At 33.1% G+C, this 18,950-nt stretch overlaps 2 protein-coding genes across 2 annotated transcripts in view; both read right to left on the bottom strand.

Moving 5' to 3' along the window:
• LOC133174567 (toll-like receptor 4) overlaps positions 1 to 18,950 on the bottom strand; it is a 35,013-nt gene that overhangs the window by 10,130 nt on the left and 5,933 nt on the right. Inside the window, exons 2-3 of the mRNA XM_061309674.1 lie at positions 10,714 to 10,749; positions 8,180 to 9,383 (exon numbers count right to left, since the gene is read on the bottom strand). Coding sequence (XP_061165658.1) covers positions 8,180 to 9,383; positions 10,714 to 10,749 — 1,240 coding nt within the window. The remainder of the gene's footprint in view (positions 1 to 8,179; positions 9,384 to 10,713; positions 10,750 to 18,950) is intronic.
• On the bottom strand, positions 7,088 to 7,794 carry LOC133174673 (toll-like receptor 4). The gene has a single exon (XM_061309763.1). It carries the CDS (start codon positions 7,724 to 7,726, stop codon positions 7,088 to 7,090), a length of 639 nt encoding a protein of 212 aa, XP_061165747.1. The 5' UTR covers positions 7,727 to 7,794.

Raw genomic sequence — 18,950 nt, 5'->3', positions numbered from 1 at the left:
CATTTATATAACGTTCAAAACCGGTCTAATATTCCGGAATTCCCCTTTTTGGACGTTTTCCTCCTCTTCAAGTCTATATTTCGATATGGCCGCACCCGAGTATGTCTGCGAAACTTTGCAGAAAGAACAAATACACTACGATTTTTAATATTAAAGAGAAAAAATAACCTTACAAAAGTGCGGCCACGTCCGTTTTTACAAAAAAATTGAAGTAAAAAGTGCTACAATTTTGGACAGACGTCACCTTTTCTCCACAATAAAATCTATATTTTTAAAGAAATTAATTGTTTAATTCTATATCTGAAGGCTTTATTACTTTTTATTGTCTTTTAAATTCGATTCTGCATTTCAAAAAAAATAATTTAATACAGTTATTTATGCAAATGAACACCATACAAACCTTTCTCAGTGAAATTTACTATGGGACATTACATGTAAATTAGTGACACAATGCATTGAAAAAAATGACGTCACAATGAGCAGTCATGTTGAAAAGATGTACTTGAAACAAATTCTTCAGTCTTTGCAACTATAATAAATATTCAATCAATATTTACAGCGTGAAAAAGTAATTTAACGACATAAGTTGAGATGGTTCAGACAATCAATTTACATTTAACCCTACATGTACCTCCAATTAAAACACGCGTCTCCTTCATAGTGAACATTGACTTTATTTGACTACAACAAAAGATTATTTTTTAACATTTTTATTGAAAATCATCAGCTTTCTTAAGTCTGTTTTATTCGTTTTCAATTTATATATGTCTGGGATTCATGAATGTCAAAAGACAATAGCTAATGATTGGGGCGGGGGAAGGGGGGAGGTAGATGGGAAGCTTGGCGTATAGCAGTCACCATTTGAACATTTCTTTTCAAAACTTGTTATCCTTGTCACTGTATTGTTGCAGATTTTTATTTGACAAAATTAATCATGTCAGAAAGGATTCTAGTGTTTTATCGCAGAATCAAGAAGTGTTTTATATATGACGGTACACTTCTAAATCTGCCACTGCCGACCTACATTTACGTATTGAAGGTCCGCAGCTGGGAATGGAAAAATTCTTACATGTATTTACACTTATCAATTATTTATACATTTATCATGCTGGAATATTGACATTAGTGTTTTCAGGTAAAATCGGGTTTAATTTATAATTTACAAGGAATTTTAGATAATTAAGTTGACAAAGTTTATAAGGCTTAAAAAACGTATACAGTTGTGTACGCTTTCGGCATTTTCTACAAAAATTTAAGTGAAACATGATACAATCAACCATTTTTATTGTCTATCTGTTCCCAGTTCTGTAAGAAATACAAACACGATCTTGCATTACTTGTGGACAAGACACACACCCCCCCCCCCTTTCCGCTCCATAATCGATGGTTTAACTCGTTAATTTTTTTTTCCAGAAATTGTTTTCCTAATACATTTTTAAGGCATTCCAATTGAAATGAAAAAAAAGATTACTCTATACATAATTATATTTATATTTATCTGTATAAAAAACGAATGTACATATTAACTACATGTACACTATTGTTAATCTTGGAGTAAGTGAGTATTTTTAAAAGGATTTTATCCAGATTAGTAATATATTTCATAAGAAATATGTTAAGTATTCCAATAGATGTTCATCGGGGCTGGAGGAGCGTCCTGTCAAATATCACCTCTGTGAAAACGGTGCACACTATCGCTAAATTTTAAAGATTCAACGTACGTCTATGATGATAATCCGTTCCAGAAAAAAAACAAAAGTATTTTATCGTTACTACAAGGACAAATGCACAGAATTGCGAAGGAAATGCCCCAGAGAGTTAATGTATCCAAAGGAAGTGATAAAATTATCATTGTCACCGAAATATATCAAATATCTTACCTACGGCTAACATGTAAACAAAGGGAGGAGTTCTAAAGAAAATCTTTATCTATTTTAATGCAGTTTTTGTCTTAGTAGATGACTAGATGTATCGTCTCGCAATTCATGTCAGCAGTTTGTTAGGTATATCTTTTAAGATTTTTTTTTTTTTATCAGACACTAACATGAAAAAGAAACATAATCAAGCTAGTGTTATAATCCGGGAATGGCAAGGATAACTCTATAAAGAAGCAATGTGACGTGTTTTGTGTATTGTTCCCACAAGTAACAAAATAACATCAAATTTCGTATAATTTGATAACTGAACTAGAAATAAAATCTCTATGTAGCTTATAAAAAGGGACGTGAAAGTGAATTTTGATTCTTCTATGTGAGTGTTCTGTTATTCTGCATTTCGATTATTTGTATTTTGTCTCTAAGTGAGGGGGGGGGGGGGGGGGGTGTTACTGATAATCAAGTTATACATGTACTATAATGAGTACCAATAAAAAATTATATCAAGAATTTGATTTAAAACTAAATACATCCCTTTCCAATTTCCTTTGTCTCCCCACTCGACTGTGACCGTTGATCGATCTTTTACTGATCGATATCAATGCAAGTGTCTGCCGTTTCATGCTGCATTGCTTTGAAGACGACATGCGCATATTTTCATAGCTGACGTGGATAAACTCTGTTTGTAAATCATACACACAATATTATATCCTTATTTTTATAACTTTTAGTTTTAGGGAATTATGCCCGTTAGAGTGTATTACAGGCTTCTGAATCCCTTCCCGAGAATTCGTGTGCATTTCCTGTCGAATTCACTACTTATAATTTTCGATTTTGTTAATCAAATAATGAGTATATACATGAAAAGTACTGTGTTTGTCTATAAAATTAAATTGTTAGCATTGGCTATATAAAATATTTTGTTCATCGAAAAATGGATCTAAACAAATCGCACACCTTTTTTTTAAGCCTTCGGAGATTCGCGGTTTTTATTTGAAACAATTTTTTTTCAAGGTCTGTAACGCAAGTTATGGTAAGGCCATTCCAAGTTTTTTTTTTTTTTTTTTTTTTTTTTTTTTTGGTTGTTTTGTTGTTGTTGTTGTTTTTTTCTATGAGCAGTGTACGCGGACGAATTGGTTTTGAGGTTATGAAATTAAAAACAAACACAAATTAAAATTAATAAATACAAAGCTTTGAAACGCAAACACAGAGTTAACTCAAATTAAAATGAACAAATACGAATCTCCGAAATGCATTTCACTCTTTTGGGATTGACATCTCTCTTTTTAAGTGGTGTAACATTTTTTTTTCAATAAACTATAGTAATTTAACTAAGTTTTATGGCGATGGCGAGGAGAGGTCTCAAATGATAATAAGAAATTCTAGAACTGTTCTGAAAATTCTGCGTTTTCCCCCCTTTGGTTTGTGTGTTTTCTCGGATAGGAAGATAGGTTTTCGAATTTAGGATAAACGCTAAACAAAGAAAAAACTTGGAATGGCCTCATCAATCAGGACTCTTATAATCGGTCTCCTCTTCTGGTTTGAACATAGAAAGTGATTGTGTGTAAGTATATTGGGGATTATTCCTGGTTAGTGTATTTTACATGAACCATGCAGTAAAGCGGATCCACTGGAATGAATAAATAGCGATCCATAAAAGAAATCCTAACATAAAAAAAAAAACATTTTAACGCAGTTTAAGACACCTCTTAACCCCGTAATAGTGATCGAGTAATTTATACGTTTATCCAAAAAAAAAAAAAAAAAAAAAAAAGAAAGAAAGAAAGAAAGAAAATACGAAAATAACAGCACTGCCATTTGTTGGAATGGAAAAGGGAAGTGGTGTTGATGGCTTTTTCATTGCCAAAAATCCAATTTTGACAACTTAAAATGGAATGTTTCAATTTTCTTTTTAATATTGATTCGTGTATTTTTAAAAATTTTAATGTAACTACATAGACAATGCGGAAAATGATCGAAGAAATCATTAGGACATTTTTACATAAAAAATAATAAATTTAATACGAGCACAATTTTAAAAGAAGTACTACCTTGTCTCGTCTGTATGGATGAATCAAGCTTCATTACTTGTCTGATGAAATCGATTGTAATAAAATTATATTTTCCTGTCAATTATTATACTCCTTCCAGCTATCAAACATACATTACGATGAATTGAAATAAAAGTTCAAAATTGTTTTCTGGAACATAAGGCAGGCTAAAGTAAATAGTTTCCGGTTCAGAGAATTTACAGATTTCTTTTAACGTAACGTTAAAATCAATAACGCCGTGATGACGTTATCACGTCAAAATTTGTAATTTATAAAGAAAACTCCCCATTCTTCGAGAACTCTGACGGAAAAACGGTTTGTGATAATAAAAAAAAAATAAAATGATTTCGAAAGGACACATCGTAGACATGTTTGTAAAAAACTGAAATCAAATTTGGAGACAGGGCCGCTCTGTTATACGTAACGTACCCAGTTCTTTATTCCTTATAATTTAATTTCCCATCATTAAAGTATAGCAAATAAGACAATTTCTCCTTCAAAAATGCTTTAAAATTGTACAAGTTTTAAAAGTAACGTCAAGCGGATTGATACTTTTTTGACGTAATTCATTGTGACGTAGGCAACACAGGCTATACGATGTAGACTAATTTTTTATCCAATTAAATTACGCGTTACAACAAAAATTAAATTATTTACAGATAATTCGTAAATTGGTTTAATTTGGTGTAATATAAACCAATGAACTAAATTTATTGTAAAAATCGTTTCGTGCAAACCGTGTAGCGTTTCGTGTAAACCGTGCAGCGTTTCGTGTAAGCTCCAAAGCGTTTCGTGCAAACCGTGTAGCGAGCGTGCGAGAAGAGTGTGAGAAACGTGCGACTTTCGTGTAAGAACCGTGTGAGAAACGTGCGACTTTCGTGCAAGAATCGTGTGAGAAACCTGTAGGATTCATTCGGAAGTCCTTTAAATTTATTTTTAATATGACTATTGTTGGATTAACATGTCATTCTGTGTTGTTTGTAATGAATATTATTCGGATATATCATACCGGTGGTATTTTAAGAGTGAAAAAAAAATACGGAAACAACAAAATAAAATTATTCGGTAGTGTATTACATATTTGTTTGATTTTCTTAAAAATTTAATAGAAAATCCAGATCGAGGCTAAAGCGTGCGAGAATCGTGTACAAAGCGTGTGAGAAACGTGTACAAAGCGTTTCGTGCAGGCTTTCGAGTAAACCGTGCAGCCTTTCGTCCAAAGCGTTTCGTGCAAACCGTGTAGCGTTTCGTGCAAACCGTGTAGCGTTTCGTGTAAACCGTGCAGCGTTTCGTGCAAACCGTGTAGCGAGCGTGTACCGTTCGTGCAGCGTGCGTGTGGGATAGTAGCACGTTTCAGGGTCTGTACATGTGATAAATTATTATTTAGTGTAAAGGGTATTTCCTTGTATAATTTTTCTTTGATTGTTTGTTCTCTGATTTGATTGTTTTAATTCTGTTAACAATTCAGAAATAAGAATCGCATAAGAATTTTATGTGTGTATGTAAATCATATTTCTCAATTCTTACCAGAATTACAGCCATCAAATCAAATTGCAACAAGGATTGTTACAAACGTAGACTGCATTTAGATTAATTATTCTTTTTTTTTTTTTTTTTTTTTTTTTTTTTTTTTTTTTTTTGTTTAGACAAACAATGTTGTCATGGTTACTAAAATAGAACTTCCGCGAAAGTCGTTCAAAACATTGGGCACAGTATCGTAGAGGCTGTTTTTTTTCCTTACCTTGCCGTAAAAAAAATCGACGTTGCAAACTTGAAATTCCTTTTTTTTCAGTGCACGTTTTATTCCATTCTATAATTACAGGTTCAATAAGATGTTTAAAGTTCTATCATGGTTAGTATATGGTCGACACATCTGAATATGTAGTATTACCTTGTATGAACGAAAATACATTGTATTATGCATATCTTCACCCTCATAGAGAAAAACCAAAGTCAAAATAATTTTGAAATAAATAGATGTCTTTTTGTGCTGATGGCTTGAAACTTGCATAGGCGTTAAACACGCATGTGCCAAATTTTCTTTTTTACAGTACTTAAGTAAACATCTAACCTTAGAGGGAAAATAGAAATAAAATGGTCAAGTAACTAGAGATACGCTAGTATCATGAGAAAATAAATGAAAATGATAAAAAGAAAATCGTGCGATGGAAGCCTTTGAAAATGAAAACTATGTTAAAGTACAACAATTATTAAATATGTGTAAACAAATCTACCTTTCGCAGTTGCAGAAGCAAACGTTAATCATTTAAGAGAAAAATCTTTTGGAATATAAATACTTTGAATGTTGTTGCAGATTGAATAATCATACTGTTGCAATAGAAATAGTATTTTCAAATGTCAGACAAGTTCTACCTGTGCTCATTGATTCAGTGGCATAATTACGATTTAAATTGTTTTACTACAATATTGCATATTTTTTCATGTTCATTTAATTATCAAAGATTTCAAAAGTTTGTAAAATAAGTATACACTAACTTTTTAGATTTAAGAAAAACTGAATCATTTAACCAGTCATTTTTTGTGTATCAGAACGCATATTTTATCCAAAAAAATTCTTGTAAATCGTACTTTACTCCTGGCTCTCTGTCTATCTGTCTTCTAGTTTATCGGGTGAATCAATATCTTCCAATTTTGTTGTCTGTATCATTGCATCGATGACGTTCCTTTCCCTCTTTAATGTAAATCATATACGACACCAATTTTGATGAACCACATGCGGATTTCGACAAATTATGTCTCTTCATTGATGCTCATGCCGAAACATTGGAAACCCCGAAATATTTAATTTAAAAAAATCAAAGAGGTGTGAAAAGGGGGTGCCAAAGACTGGAGTCTACATCGAAGGATCAGAGCTATGCATAAGGGAGATAGTGGGCACGAGTTACACTTAAGAATAATATGCATTATTGTACTGTCTTTAAGACATTTTGCTAAAATACTTTTAACATAGATTTCTTGGATGGGGATGGGGGTGACACAGAAAACAATTTTGCATCAATGCAACCTTCTAAGAACAAGAGAGAAAAAGTCAAATATTTTATTAATACTTGAAAAAACTAAGGAAATCGTGCAAGTTTCAATAAAAATGGTATTTTAATCTTAACACAAATGAAAACGTGCAACAGAAAAACCATTTTCTTTCTAGAAATCACAGTCATTTGATTTTAACGTTTCCCCAAGTCTAGATCTAAACGCTATTTCTTCCTCCGCTTCTTCATCCGGGTATTCCAGGTAGGATTGACTCTCAATTAGGTCCATCAGAAATAAAGGAACATTTTTCATGGCGTTCTTTTCCAAGATTATTAGAAACAAAACATTTCTACCCTTTCGAGAATAAATGGCTTCCATTCTCGCCATATTTAACTCAAACATGCACCAATAGGAATCTAGAAAGTGTGACGTCATAATGCAAACAGTTCTTCTGCTACAGTGAACAGCATTTGTAATATTGTCCATTATTTCTGTACCGGGAATAAAATCTCTATGATGAATACACAATCGTAAGTCATATTCATTCTCTAGTTTACGTGTGATATTAAAGACAAAACTGCTGTCTTTATCTGCATAGGAAATAAAAGCATCAAAGCGATATGGGCTTTTCCTGATGATGTCATTATCAAAGACCTGACCATGATATTTCTCTTTTGCGACGTAATACATGTATCTGAGCTTCCATCTATATCTAAACACGATGCGACTCACTGTTGTTGTTAATGCAACAATTATCAATGTCGTCACCAATACTGTGATAAGTGTATACGAAGAACACTTTTTCTCCATTTTCTGAAGTAAATTTACAATTTCCTTCAATGGATATTCTTTAATACTTTCAAATTCACATGTGTAATTCTGCAACATAAAAACATTCAAAGCCTGTGAGTTATGAATCCAGTTGACAAAATCCAGATTTTCACAAGAGCACTTGAGTGGGTTACCCAACAAATTAACAACAACTTCTTTCTCTTTTGCTATGGTATTCAATGTTTTCCTTGTTGAAGATCCTAGATGAGTTAACTGATTGAAAGATAGGTCTAATAGTGATAGATTTCTCATGTGGTTTATCTGAACTGTAAATTCATTCAGAGAATTATGACTAAGGTTTAAATATACCAACATGTCGTTCCTTTGGAAAACGTCGGCTGAAAGCCTATGTATTCTGTTGTAAGATAAATCTAGCGATAACAGTCGAATTTGATTTAGAAGGAATTCCCCCTCTGTGTCTTTCTCAAATACTTGTCCGAGAGCATTGTTAGAAAGATTCAAAAATTCAATACCAGTAAAGTTTTTGAAAAATGATTTTGAAATGTAACCACAAAAGTTACCTGAAAAATCAATATGTCGAACATTTTCAATGCCTGTAATAGGTCCAATTGCCTCATACATGATATTTCTTTGAGCATACACGTGTGTTAATTTGTTGACAGGTCCTATGGGTAGTTTGGGTACGGACATTTTATACAAATTATCATGATAATAAATTTGTCGAAGATTAGGGGGCAGGTAGATTGTATAATTTTTAGCTTTTGTGAGATCGTTAAAAAAATCAGACATGGATCCGCCAAAAGATTTTTCATTGTTAATATCATTGTTATTCTCATTTTTTCTTGATACAGAAGAGTTAAAAACAACTCCTTGAAATCTTCTTGTGTCGTTGCATTTTTCGAAAAAGTCACCAGTCATCCCCATTTGATGAAATGAGGACTGAAAACTTACATTCAGTATCTCCAAACTTTGTAGAACAGCAAATTCCATGATATAAAGTCCAAAGCTTAGCACGTTATCTGCCAAATTTAGAACACGAAGTGATTTTGGAAGTGAAACTAAAACACCTATCTCCAAACTATTTATTCTGTTTGATGCTAAGTTCAATTCCTGTAGAAGAGTATTTTTTAAAAATACAATGTGAGATACTTTAAGAATCTGACTGACTCCGTAGGTGCACTGAAGTTTTTCAAAATTTAACGTTTTTATTTGTGAGTGTTTCAGATCAAATGATATATTAGAAATCGCTTCAATAGTAAGCATATTATTGTTTGAAATTTCAAGATGTTCAAGATTCGAAATAGTTTGAAATGTACCAATTTCAATATTGACAAGTTTGTTCCTAGAGACACTTAGATTTCGGAGTTGTTGATATTTTTCCACAGAGGAATCATCTAGTGAATGTAAATTGTTATGAGACAGATCTAGGTACATTACGTTTTGTGGAAGGTTTTGGGGTATGTTTTGAAAGTTGTTCTTTGCAAAGTTGATGCCAACGACATTGTTTGGAAAATCTGGTGCCTTATTCAGATCAAGACCTGCACAATCAGCAAAAACGTTTCCCCCTGATGATGTACAATGGCAACGGTTACCGCAAGGATACCCATACCGAGTTCCTGCCTCCATAAGGGAAAAATCTGGATGAAATTCAGAACTCTGTATAATATCGTCATACCTGAAAAAAAAAAACAAATTAGAAACATACTTTGTAACGGTCTGAGATTTTGGAGTAATCAGTAAAGGTTAGGGGTCGATTACTTTCAAAAGAAATTTATTAAGGACAGATGATTCGTACAGTATTTTGTGCACATGAGATGGATTAGGTTGATCGTCTGATTTCTGTCTAACATAAATATCTTTTTTATATTAAGTTTATTGCGATATTAAGTAAACCCGAACTGTTTTACATTCAGTGTGAAAAAATGGAAATAAACATACAATAGAACTAAGAGTCATCTACCCACCGTTTGAGCATTAAAGTGTGTGAAGAAAAAGTTGTCGGTCAAACTTCCGTTCTGTGCACTTTTTTGTTAGTCGGACAAACGCATTTATTCTAAATGATAGTATGTTAAGTAAGGAAATATATTCTATTTCAACTGGTGTACCAACACTGCAGTAAAAATTCATTTTCAGAATGACAATGAAACATGTGATTTACAGAGTCTGATTAATAGACTGGAAGAGTATAGTAAATGAAATGGCTTCTCTGAGTAATAAGCAACGAGAGAGAGAGAGAGAGAGAGAGAGAGAGAGAGAGAGAGAGACGGGCAAACATAACAACATAAATTTTGGATATATATTTTTCTACTTCAAAAATAATTTTTAATGCCTTATAGATTCGATTTTTTTATTGATAGGTTGCATTGTAAATAGGGCACCAGTCTTCACTTTTCAATTACTTTTATCATTAAAAAAAAGTGAAGCGGCGATATTCATGATGTTATTATAATAAGGAAGATTGGTAACAAAATCAATACATGTATAACAAGATGTGTTTTTGAAACTGTAATGAGTTCTTTTGGATTTTGTAGAGTTGAGAAGGAAAACAATATCAATCAGAATAAACAAATAAATTTATTAACACAAAATAAATAAAATAGAAAGCAAATAAATTCTATGTCACTCACTCACTCTCACATACAGGCTCACACACCGGAAAGATTGATTGATTGATTGATTGTATATTGTTTTACGTCCCATTCGAGAATTTTTCACTCATATAGAGACGTCACCATATACCGGTGAAGGGCTTCAAATTTTGACCTTTACTCGGCACTTAGGGCCATTGAGCAGTGAGGGATCTTTATCGTGCCAACGCCTGCCGTGACACGGGGCCTCGGTTTTTAAGGTCTCATCCGAAGGACCCGCAACTTTCACTTCAAAGTGCCGAGCGCATGGCGAAGGAACAGTTGCTACCTATTTTTTATCGACTTAGGTCTGTCGCGGCCGAGATTCGAACTCACGACCTCCCGATCACGGAGCGAGCGCTCTACCGACTGAGCTACCGTGAACGGTCACACCGGAAAGAAACAAATGTAATAGTAAACTGTTAACTCATTTTTCACCAATTCCGGTACTTTACATTAATTCAATATTAACTTCTACAATTCTGATTCAGTAAGTATCAGATATCATATCAAATGAAAAATTCACCAAAATTGACTTAAATAATATTCCGAAAAAGCTCAAATAAATTTTAGTTAATAATTATATATACTTCAAAAAATAATTTCCTTTTCTTAAACGGCTGAAAGTTACTCAATAGTTACTATATCACAACTGCTTATAAATGTTCACCGGAACTCACACCACACGTGCATCCGCCATTAGCACTCATCTAGGAACGTCTAAGTCCTGTACCGTTCTCTCGTCACCACGTGGTAGTTGCTTTAACCGTAGCCCCGGTTCAATCGCCTCCCACTGCGGTTATCCTACCAACATCGGTTCTTGTTCAGCATCGACGATTGAACATGACACGACTGGCCCTCCATCCAACGCTCCCCACTGACCTCAAACGCTTATAACAGTCGTCAACTGACCCTCAGCCCGTCTTCTATGTGCACAATATTCTCTCAGCACCTTACGCACTGAAATGAATTTACGTTTACAAAAACCTAACCTATATTACAACTGAAAACCGGAAATTATAACAATAATCCAACTATTTACATTATTCGAACACTCTTACCGGCTAGAACTGCATACACACGCTGCAATAGTCCGCCTAACAAGTTATATGGCTACCCGTTAAATTCGGTGCTATATCTCACCGAAATATATTCGCCACTTGTATAATCATGCAGGGGATAAAGCAAACGTGGCACACCTCCGGCTGGTCACGCTACGTATACCGGACACCAAACTAGATCTGACCACTCCGACAAAACCGGTCCCTTTATATACTCGTAACAAAACAACCTCAATAGTAAGGAAACCCGTTAAAACCAAAATTAAAACAGTATATACAAAAAAAAATCAACTTCGTCACAGAAACACTGATGCCCCCGTATGGCAGCTTATGGCGAAGGTTAAAGTTTCTCAAATGCAAGTCAAAATCCAGGCCAAAAGATAAAAGATGTTGATACCCAAAGAAAGGTCTTGTCTATATAGGAATATACCTGTGAAATTTGAAAGACCTAGCTGCAACTGTTCAAAAGTTATGGCGTTGGTTAAAGTTTTTTAAAATAAAAGTCAAATGTCAAGGTCAAGGTCAAAGTGGTTTGTATCCAAAGGAAGGTCTTGTCACAAGGATTACATATGTGAAGTATGAAAGCCCTAGCACCAACCATTCAAAAGTTATAGTTTAAGAAGTATTTTATTCATGATATACATAAATGTATATACAATGAATATGGATTGAACAGCAGGTAAAAATGGCCTATATAAGTTCTCTCCATTAAAGATCAAGGTACAAATTATGAAATGTTACAATAATATATATCATAACTTTTACAAAGACATGTATTTTAAACTAATTTTTAAGGAGGATACAATGTACAAAATTGAAAAAAGAGGGGAATTGAACAATAAAGTGGAATAATGAAAGGAAAGAGAGAGAGAGAGAAAAGAAAGAGGGTGGGGATAACGGAAAAGGGGAAGAGGCTCAGAGCCATATATATATATATGTACTTTCAGTGTACATGCTGCACATTAATGCTTATTACATTTTCACATTCTAAAATCTTTTAGTATTTTTTTTATAAAATTATGATCTTGATCAAATAATAACAAATTTTCTTTAAGAGATAGACAATCATAACCAGACAATACAATATTGTTATCTCTTGGTATGTCATGATCAATCATATATGAAATCAAAGAGTTCCTGGCAAGATCATAACATGGGCATTGAAAGAAAAAGTTATGACCAAGGTTAAAGTTTTTAGAAAGTAGGTCAAACTCCTATGTCAAGGTCAAAGGGTCAAAGTGGTTGGTATCCAAAGGAAGGTCTTGTCACACGGATTACATATGTGAAGAATGAAAGCCCTAGCACCAACCATTCAAAAGTTATGGCCAAAGATAAAGTTTTTCAAAAGTAGGTCAAACTCCTATGTCAAGGTCAAAGGGTCAAAGTGGTTGGTATCCAAAGGAAGGTCTTGTCACAAGGATTACATATGTGAAGAATGAAAGCCCTAGCACCAATCATTCAAAAGTTATGGCCAAGGTTAAAGTTTTTCAAAAGTAGCTCAAACTCCTATGTCAAGGTCAAAGGGTCTAAGCGGTTGCAATCCAAAGAAAGGTGATGTAACAAGGATTACATATGTGAAGTAAGAAAGCCCTAGCATGAACCATTCAAAAGTTATGGCCAAGGATAAAGTTTTTCAAAAGTAGGTCAAACTCCTAGGTCAAGGTCAAAAGGTCAAAGTTGTTGGTATCCAAAAAAAGGTCTTGTCACAAGGATTACATATGTGAAAGATGAAAGCCCTAGCTCAAACCATTCAAAAGTTATGGCCAAGGTTAAAGTTTTTTCAAAAGAAGGTCAAACTCCTAGGTCAAGGTCAAAGGGTCAAAGTAATTGATATCCAGAGGAAGGTCTTGTCACAAAGAATACACGTGTGAAGTTTGAAACCCCAAACACCAACTGTTCAAAAGTTATGGCCAAGGTTAAAGTTTTTCAAAAGTAGGTCAAACTCCAAGGTCAAGGTCAAAAGGTCAAAGTTGTTGGTATCCAAAGGAAGGCCTTGTCACAAAGAATACACATGTGAAGTTTGAAATCCCAAGCACCAACTGTTTAGAAGTTATGGCCAAGGTTAAAGTCTCATAAAATTTTCCAAAAGTGGGTAAAACTCCAAGGTCAAGGTCAAAAGGTTAAATATGATGGTACCCAAAGAAAGGTCTTGTCACAAGGACACATGTGAAATATGAAAGTCATAGCTCCAACCAATCAAAAGTTATGGGCAAGGTTAAAGTTGACAACAGACAGACAGACAAACAGACAAACAGATAAACAGACAGACAGGACAAAAACAATATATCCCCGGGATCTTTCGATCCCGGGGCATAAAAACGAAGCATAATGAACCTCCAAGTACAGAAAGTAATTTTAATACTTCAAGGTGAGGAGTGATACGCCGACCTAAACTCCGAATTTCTGCTTACATGCATGAGCTAGCAACTCTTGATTGGTTAAGAATATTTAAATACAGCTGATATTGGGAAAAAAGAAAAAAAAAAATAATTATTAAACAATGTTAGATTATTCCAAATTAACACTTTAAAAGTAAGTCATAAAAGATTGGAACAGTCGATATGCTTCAATTTCATTACAATCATGCATCTTGATATGAATTATGACATATATATATATATATATATATATATATATATATATATATATATATATATATATATATATATATAGAAAGCACAAATAAAATTCACTTTTTATAAGGATACCACTTCCGCCCCAGCTCGGGGTTGAACTCTCGACCTACGGAATCTGTCTCCTAGCAGTACAGGAACAGCGCACTAGACCGCTCGGCTATCTAGGCAAGTCAAAAAACTTGCTTTCGATGCCGATGGAATTCTCGCGGCGCTGCCCTACAATACACTGTCATTGAGAATGAAAGTGAGATGCAGTTATTTGGACATTAGTTTTATTAGAGGATTGTTTCCAATACACGTTGTAATGAAATTAATTTTTATTTATAAAGCACATTGTACAACAACTCTTAAACTAACATAATTGTCCTAAGTGAAGAAATATTAATATAGAAAGCACAAAGAAATTCACTTTTTATAAGGATACTCATATATATATATATATATAGAGAGAGAGAGAGAGAGAGAGAGAGAGAGAGAGAGACTCCTGAAACTTGCTACTACCCAAAAAAAGGTGTGTCTTTCGTGCGCTTTTCGTTTCGTAGAAAGCGTGAAGCGTTCGTGTAAACCGTGCAGTGTTTCGTGTAAGCTTTAAAGCGTTTCGTGTAAGCTTTAAAGCGTTTCGTGCAAACCAAGTAGCGAACGTGCGAGAAGCGTGTGAGAAATGTGCGACTTTCGTGCAAGAATCGTGTAGGTTTCATTCGGAAGTCATTTATTTCAAATATGGCTATTGATGGATCAAGATGTAATACGTTGTTGTTTGTAACAAATATTATTCGGATATATTATACCGGTGGTATTTTAAGAGTGAAAAAATACGGAGGCAACAAAATAAAATCACGCGGTAATGTATTACTACGGAAGCCGGTAGGTGCCAGGTAGAAAAATATTTTATCTGGCGGCCGCCAAATAATTAACTGGCGGCCGCCAGATAAATAACTGGCTGCCGCCAAAAACTTACCTGGCGGCCGCCAGATAAAAAGATCTGGCGGCTGCCAGATAAGTAATCTAGCGGCCGCCAAATAATTATCTGGCGGCCGCCAAATAATTATCTGGCGACCGCCAGAAAGTTATCTGGCTGCCGCCAGATAAAATATTTTTTCTACCTGGCACCAACCGGCTTCCGTATATTACATATTTGTCTGATTTTCTCTCTTTTTTATTTAAATAAAGATGGATAGAAAATATGGTTAATGTAATTACATGTAATTATATGTACAACAATTTTATGGTATTTTATTTGATACTTTTTTAAAGAGAGCAATAGTGATTTTTTTTTTTTTCAAACGAAAATTCATCAGGAATCCGGTCTTGTCCTTTTCATTAATTTATTTGAATATCTTTGCCATTTTACAATCAAAGTATATAGAGAATATAGGTGATCAATACAAAATAATTGATAGATCAGACAAGCGTGAAAAAAAAAATTTAAAAAAAAAACTTTTCTATACGTTTCTATAAATGTGAAGTATGGGCATTTTAGGACAGGGAACACATTCTATTTATTTTATTTGTAAACGAACATAATTTTCTTATATAAAAAGACTGTAATACAAATAATTTTTGAAACCATGAGTCATTCATAGTACTAAAGGCATAAAATTGTTTGATTTATAATTATCAAATAAATGAAGTATGATTCGCATGCATCGGCAAACATAGGGTTAAATATTTCCGGGGAGGAGGGGTTCAATGAAAACACAAACATTTTAGGTTTTTCTTTAATAGATAATTTGTGTTTAATAGATAATTTGTGTAAAGGAAAATTATCGCTCTTTTCGGGGTGCGCCCGATACACCCCTTAAAAATATACTGGAATCTTTATACTTTCTTCTATATAATCTTCTTACATGTACGACTGTGATTAAGGTCATTTACAACTGCATCACGGACTTCCGCGTACCGGGAACTGAAAACTTATTCTGCTATTATTTCTTGTCAATCATGGCTAAAATGACACCCGAGAATAACAAATCAATTTTAATTAATGGTTTTATTTAGTATTTGATTGATACAAATAAATACTCCTGGATTTTATTTCTTAAATTTATCTTATTTTCTGTAAACAGTGAATTGATTTTGACAGTCTATTTGTGAATAAAAAATAGATAAAGAAATAAATATAATTATATATTAGTTGTTTTAATAGTCACACATTTCTAGAGCATAAGGTTTCAATTTTAGGACTTTGGACATGTATACATGTATATTGAATGTATTGTTAAGGATAAATAACACAAACAAACTTTTTTTCAGAAATCAGCAATATTTTTCAGATTTATATTCAAATAGGTAACCTGAGTAATGTTTGCCGTGTGAAGTGGGAAAATTTTGTAAGATTTTGTCACAATGTTAAAATAATGTGCAAAATTTTGAATAGAATTATATAGAAACCAAAACAAAGTCGCATATTTAAGCACCAAAGAAAACTTACCATTTCTTTATATTTTAGGGATTTATTATTTATGTCATCTCCATTCAAAATTAGTCAAAAAATATATATCAATCCAGGCATCAGATTTTTGTTTGTGTTATGTATCCTTAAGTGCCGAGACTATTGATTTCTTTCTTTTTTTTCTCTCTCTCTATTCTCTAGCCGGGCTTTGAATTAAAGATTTTACAAGGTGCTTGGTATATAAACACAATGCGTCAAAAGAGCTAAAGAATTACAATGCTTAACCCCCCTTCCCCCCCCCCCCCCCCCCGGTTTCTTTACCATATGAAATTTTAATGATGAATTAAAGTTAAAGTATGCAATTAAACTTTATAGTAACCATTCTGAATTAAGTGCATTTAATGATTTATCTGGTCTTGCTAGAGATATGAATATTTTTTCTTTTTTCTTTAGCGCGGGCACTTGTTTCTATAAGCAATTTTTTTCCATGCCAGTGGTATAGTTACTGAAACAAGTGCCCAGTATCTTGAGCCATGTACAGATTTGTAGATACAACAGTGTAAGAGCTCGGTAATCTAACCATCCCCCCTTCCTGCACAATGTTTCTATTTGACGCAGTATATATATTACGTTTGCAAATTATGAACAGAACCTAAATTATTCGAATGAATTTTTTTTTTAATAAATCACAAAATAAATAAATCGATCAATATTCTTTAAAAAAAGAAAAAAATCAATCCGTTAACAGAAATCAAACGCAATTCAATCAATTTTTTTTTCCAGATCAATAACTGAATTTATTTGTCAGTAATAAAACGACTTTTTAATTAATATCAAACTATAATTGCAAAAAATATTGAATGCTTTAAGGGATTATGAATGACATATTTTTTTTATTTTTCAGTGAGTCTAGCGGAAAAGGTTTGTACAGGTTTATATGGACGATGATAGTAGGCATTTCACACGGTGGGTCTTTTATGCAATGACAACTATAAGTATTAATTAATTACAACCGAACATTGAGTATTTTATCAGTTTATATTTTACTGGTGTAGCGAGTTTTGGTTTTTTACTGAATGTGAATAAATGCGATACTTAACTAATCTTTGTTTAATCCGTAATGATTTAAATAAAGTCCGAGAGATTCCGAATAGAAAATCCATATCGAGGCCAAAGCGTGCGAGAATCGTGTATAAAACGTGTGAGAAACGTGTACAAAGCGTTTCGTGCAGGCTTTCGTGTAAACCGTGCAGCCTTTCGTGTAAACCATGTAGCGTTTCGTGCAAACCATGTAGCGTTTCGTGTAAACCGTGGAGCGTTTCGTGCAAACTGTAGCGAGAGTGTACCGTTCGTGCAGCCTGCGTGTGGGGTAGCAGCACGTTTCAGGGTCTATATATATATATATATATATAGATAGATAGATAGATAGATATATATATATATATATATATATATATATATATATATATATATATATATATATATATATATATATATATATATATATATATATATATATATATATATATATATATATATATATATTCTTTTATTTCTATGAAATAATTATCACGATAAAACGATGTACTAAATTTTTATCAGTATGACTTTGTAAGGTAAAGCCTTGATTAGAGAAAAAGTCTGGTGCCTACGTTATACAGAAGCTAGCTATTGCTAAAATCCGGCTTAAAAAGGAATACGATTTATTTTAATTTCTTATTAGATATAGGTAGCATAAGATTAAATAAAATATAATGAAAAAGAGTATGTGAGTGTTGTGGGTCTGGGTCGAGATGCTTAGACTAGGGCGAGTGTTCTAAATCGAGGGCGGGTTGTCTCGGATTGTCGGGTGACTTGTTTTAGTGGCGAATTATCTTGATACCTATAGAAAAGCTTAATTTTTCTTAAAGAAATATATATCTTCGTTTTGAAAAAAAATAAATGCCTAAGGAACTTAATTTTAAACATATGAAAATATCTTATAAATTTTGAAAAACATTATCAGCATTTATTAAATTTATTAGTTTAATCAATTCATTTTAAAAGTCAATACGTATCTTAAAATATTTGTCATGTAATCATTTAAGATTAAAGTGAAAAAAGCGATAAACCATTTACCGATTAATATCGCTAAAAAATATATGCTATTGTCTTTTACTTAATTATTTTGCAAATATAATGGATGTCATCGACATATAGTACCGTCGGTGTTATAATTTATTCCCTTATATTTCACATATTGGGAAATGTAACACCAATGTTTTGAAATGAACTTTCCCGAATTTTAAAGCACACACAAACACACACACAGAGAGAGAGAGAGAGAGAGAGAGAGAGAGAGAGAGAGAGAGAGATTATAAAATCTTACTTTTCAGTCAATAAATCCCGAATGTGGTTTTCAAAAACTGATAATAACGATACAAGTTGCTCTTATATATTTCGTCGGATACGAAAAAATCTGCACATTTAAAGTAGAAAACCTGGCTTTTTCACAATTTTCCAGCTCAGAGACATTACACGTGATCG

Source organism: Saccostrea echinata, unplaced genomic scaffold (genome assembly GCF_033153115.1).
Source record: "Saccostrea echinata isolate AGI-Se365-2 ecotype Australia unplaced genomic scaffold, CSIRO_AGI_Sech_v1 ptg000058l, whole genome shotgun sequence".
NCBI lineage: Eukaryota > Metazoa > Mollusca > Bivalvia > Ostreida > Ostreidae > Saccostrea > Saccostrea echinata.
This window is presented reverse-complemented; position numbering and strand designations above follow the sequence as displayed.

Coding starts and splice junctions, on each gene's coding strand:
- LOC133174673 (XM_061309763.1), bottom strand. CDS start 7,726: ATGGAGAAAAAGTGTTCTTCGTATACACTTATCACAGTATTGGTGACG.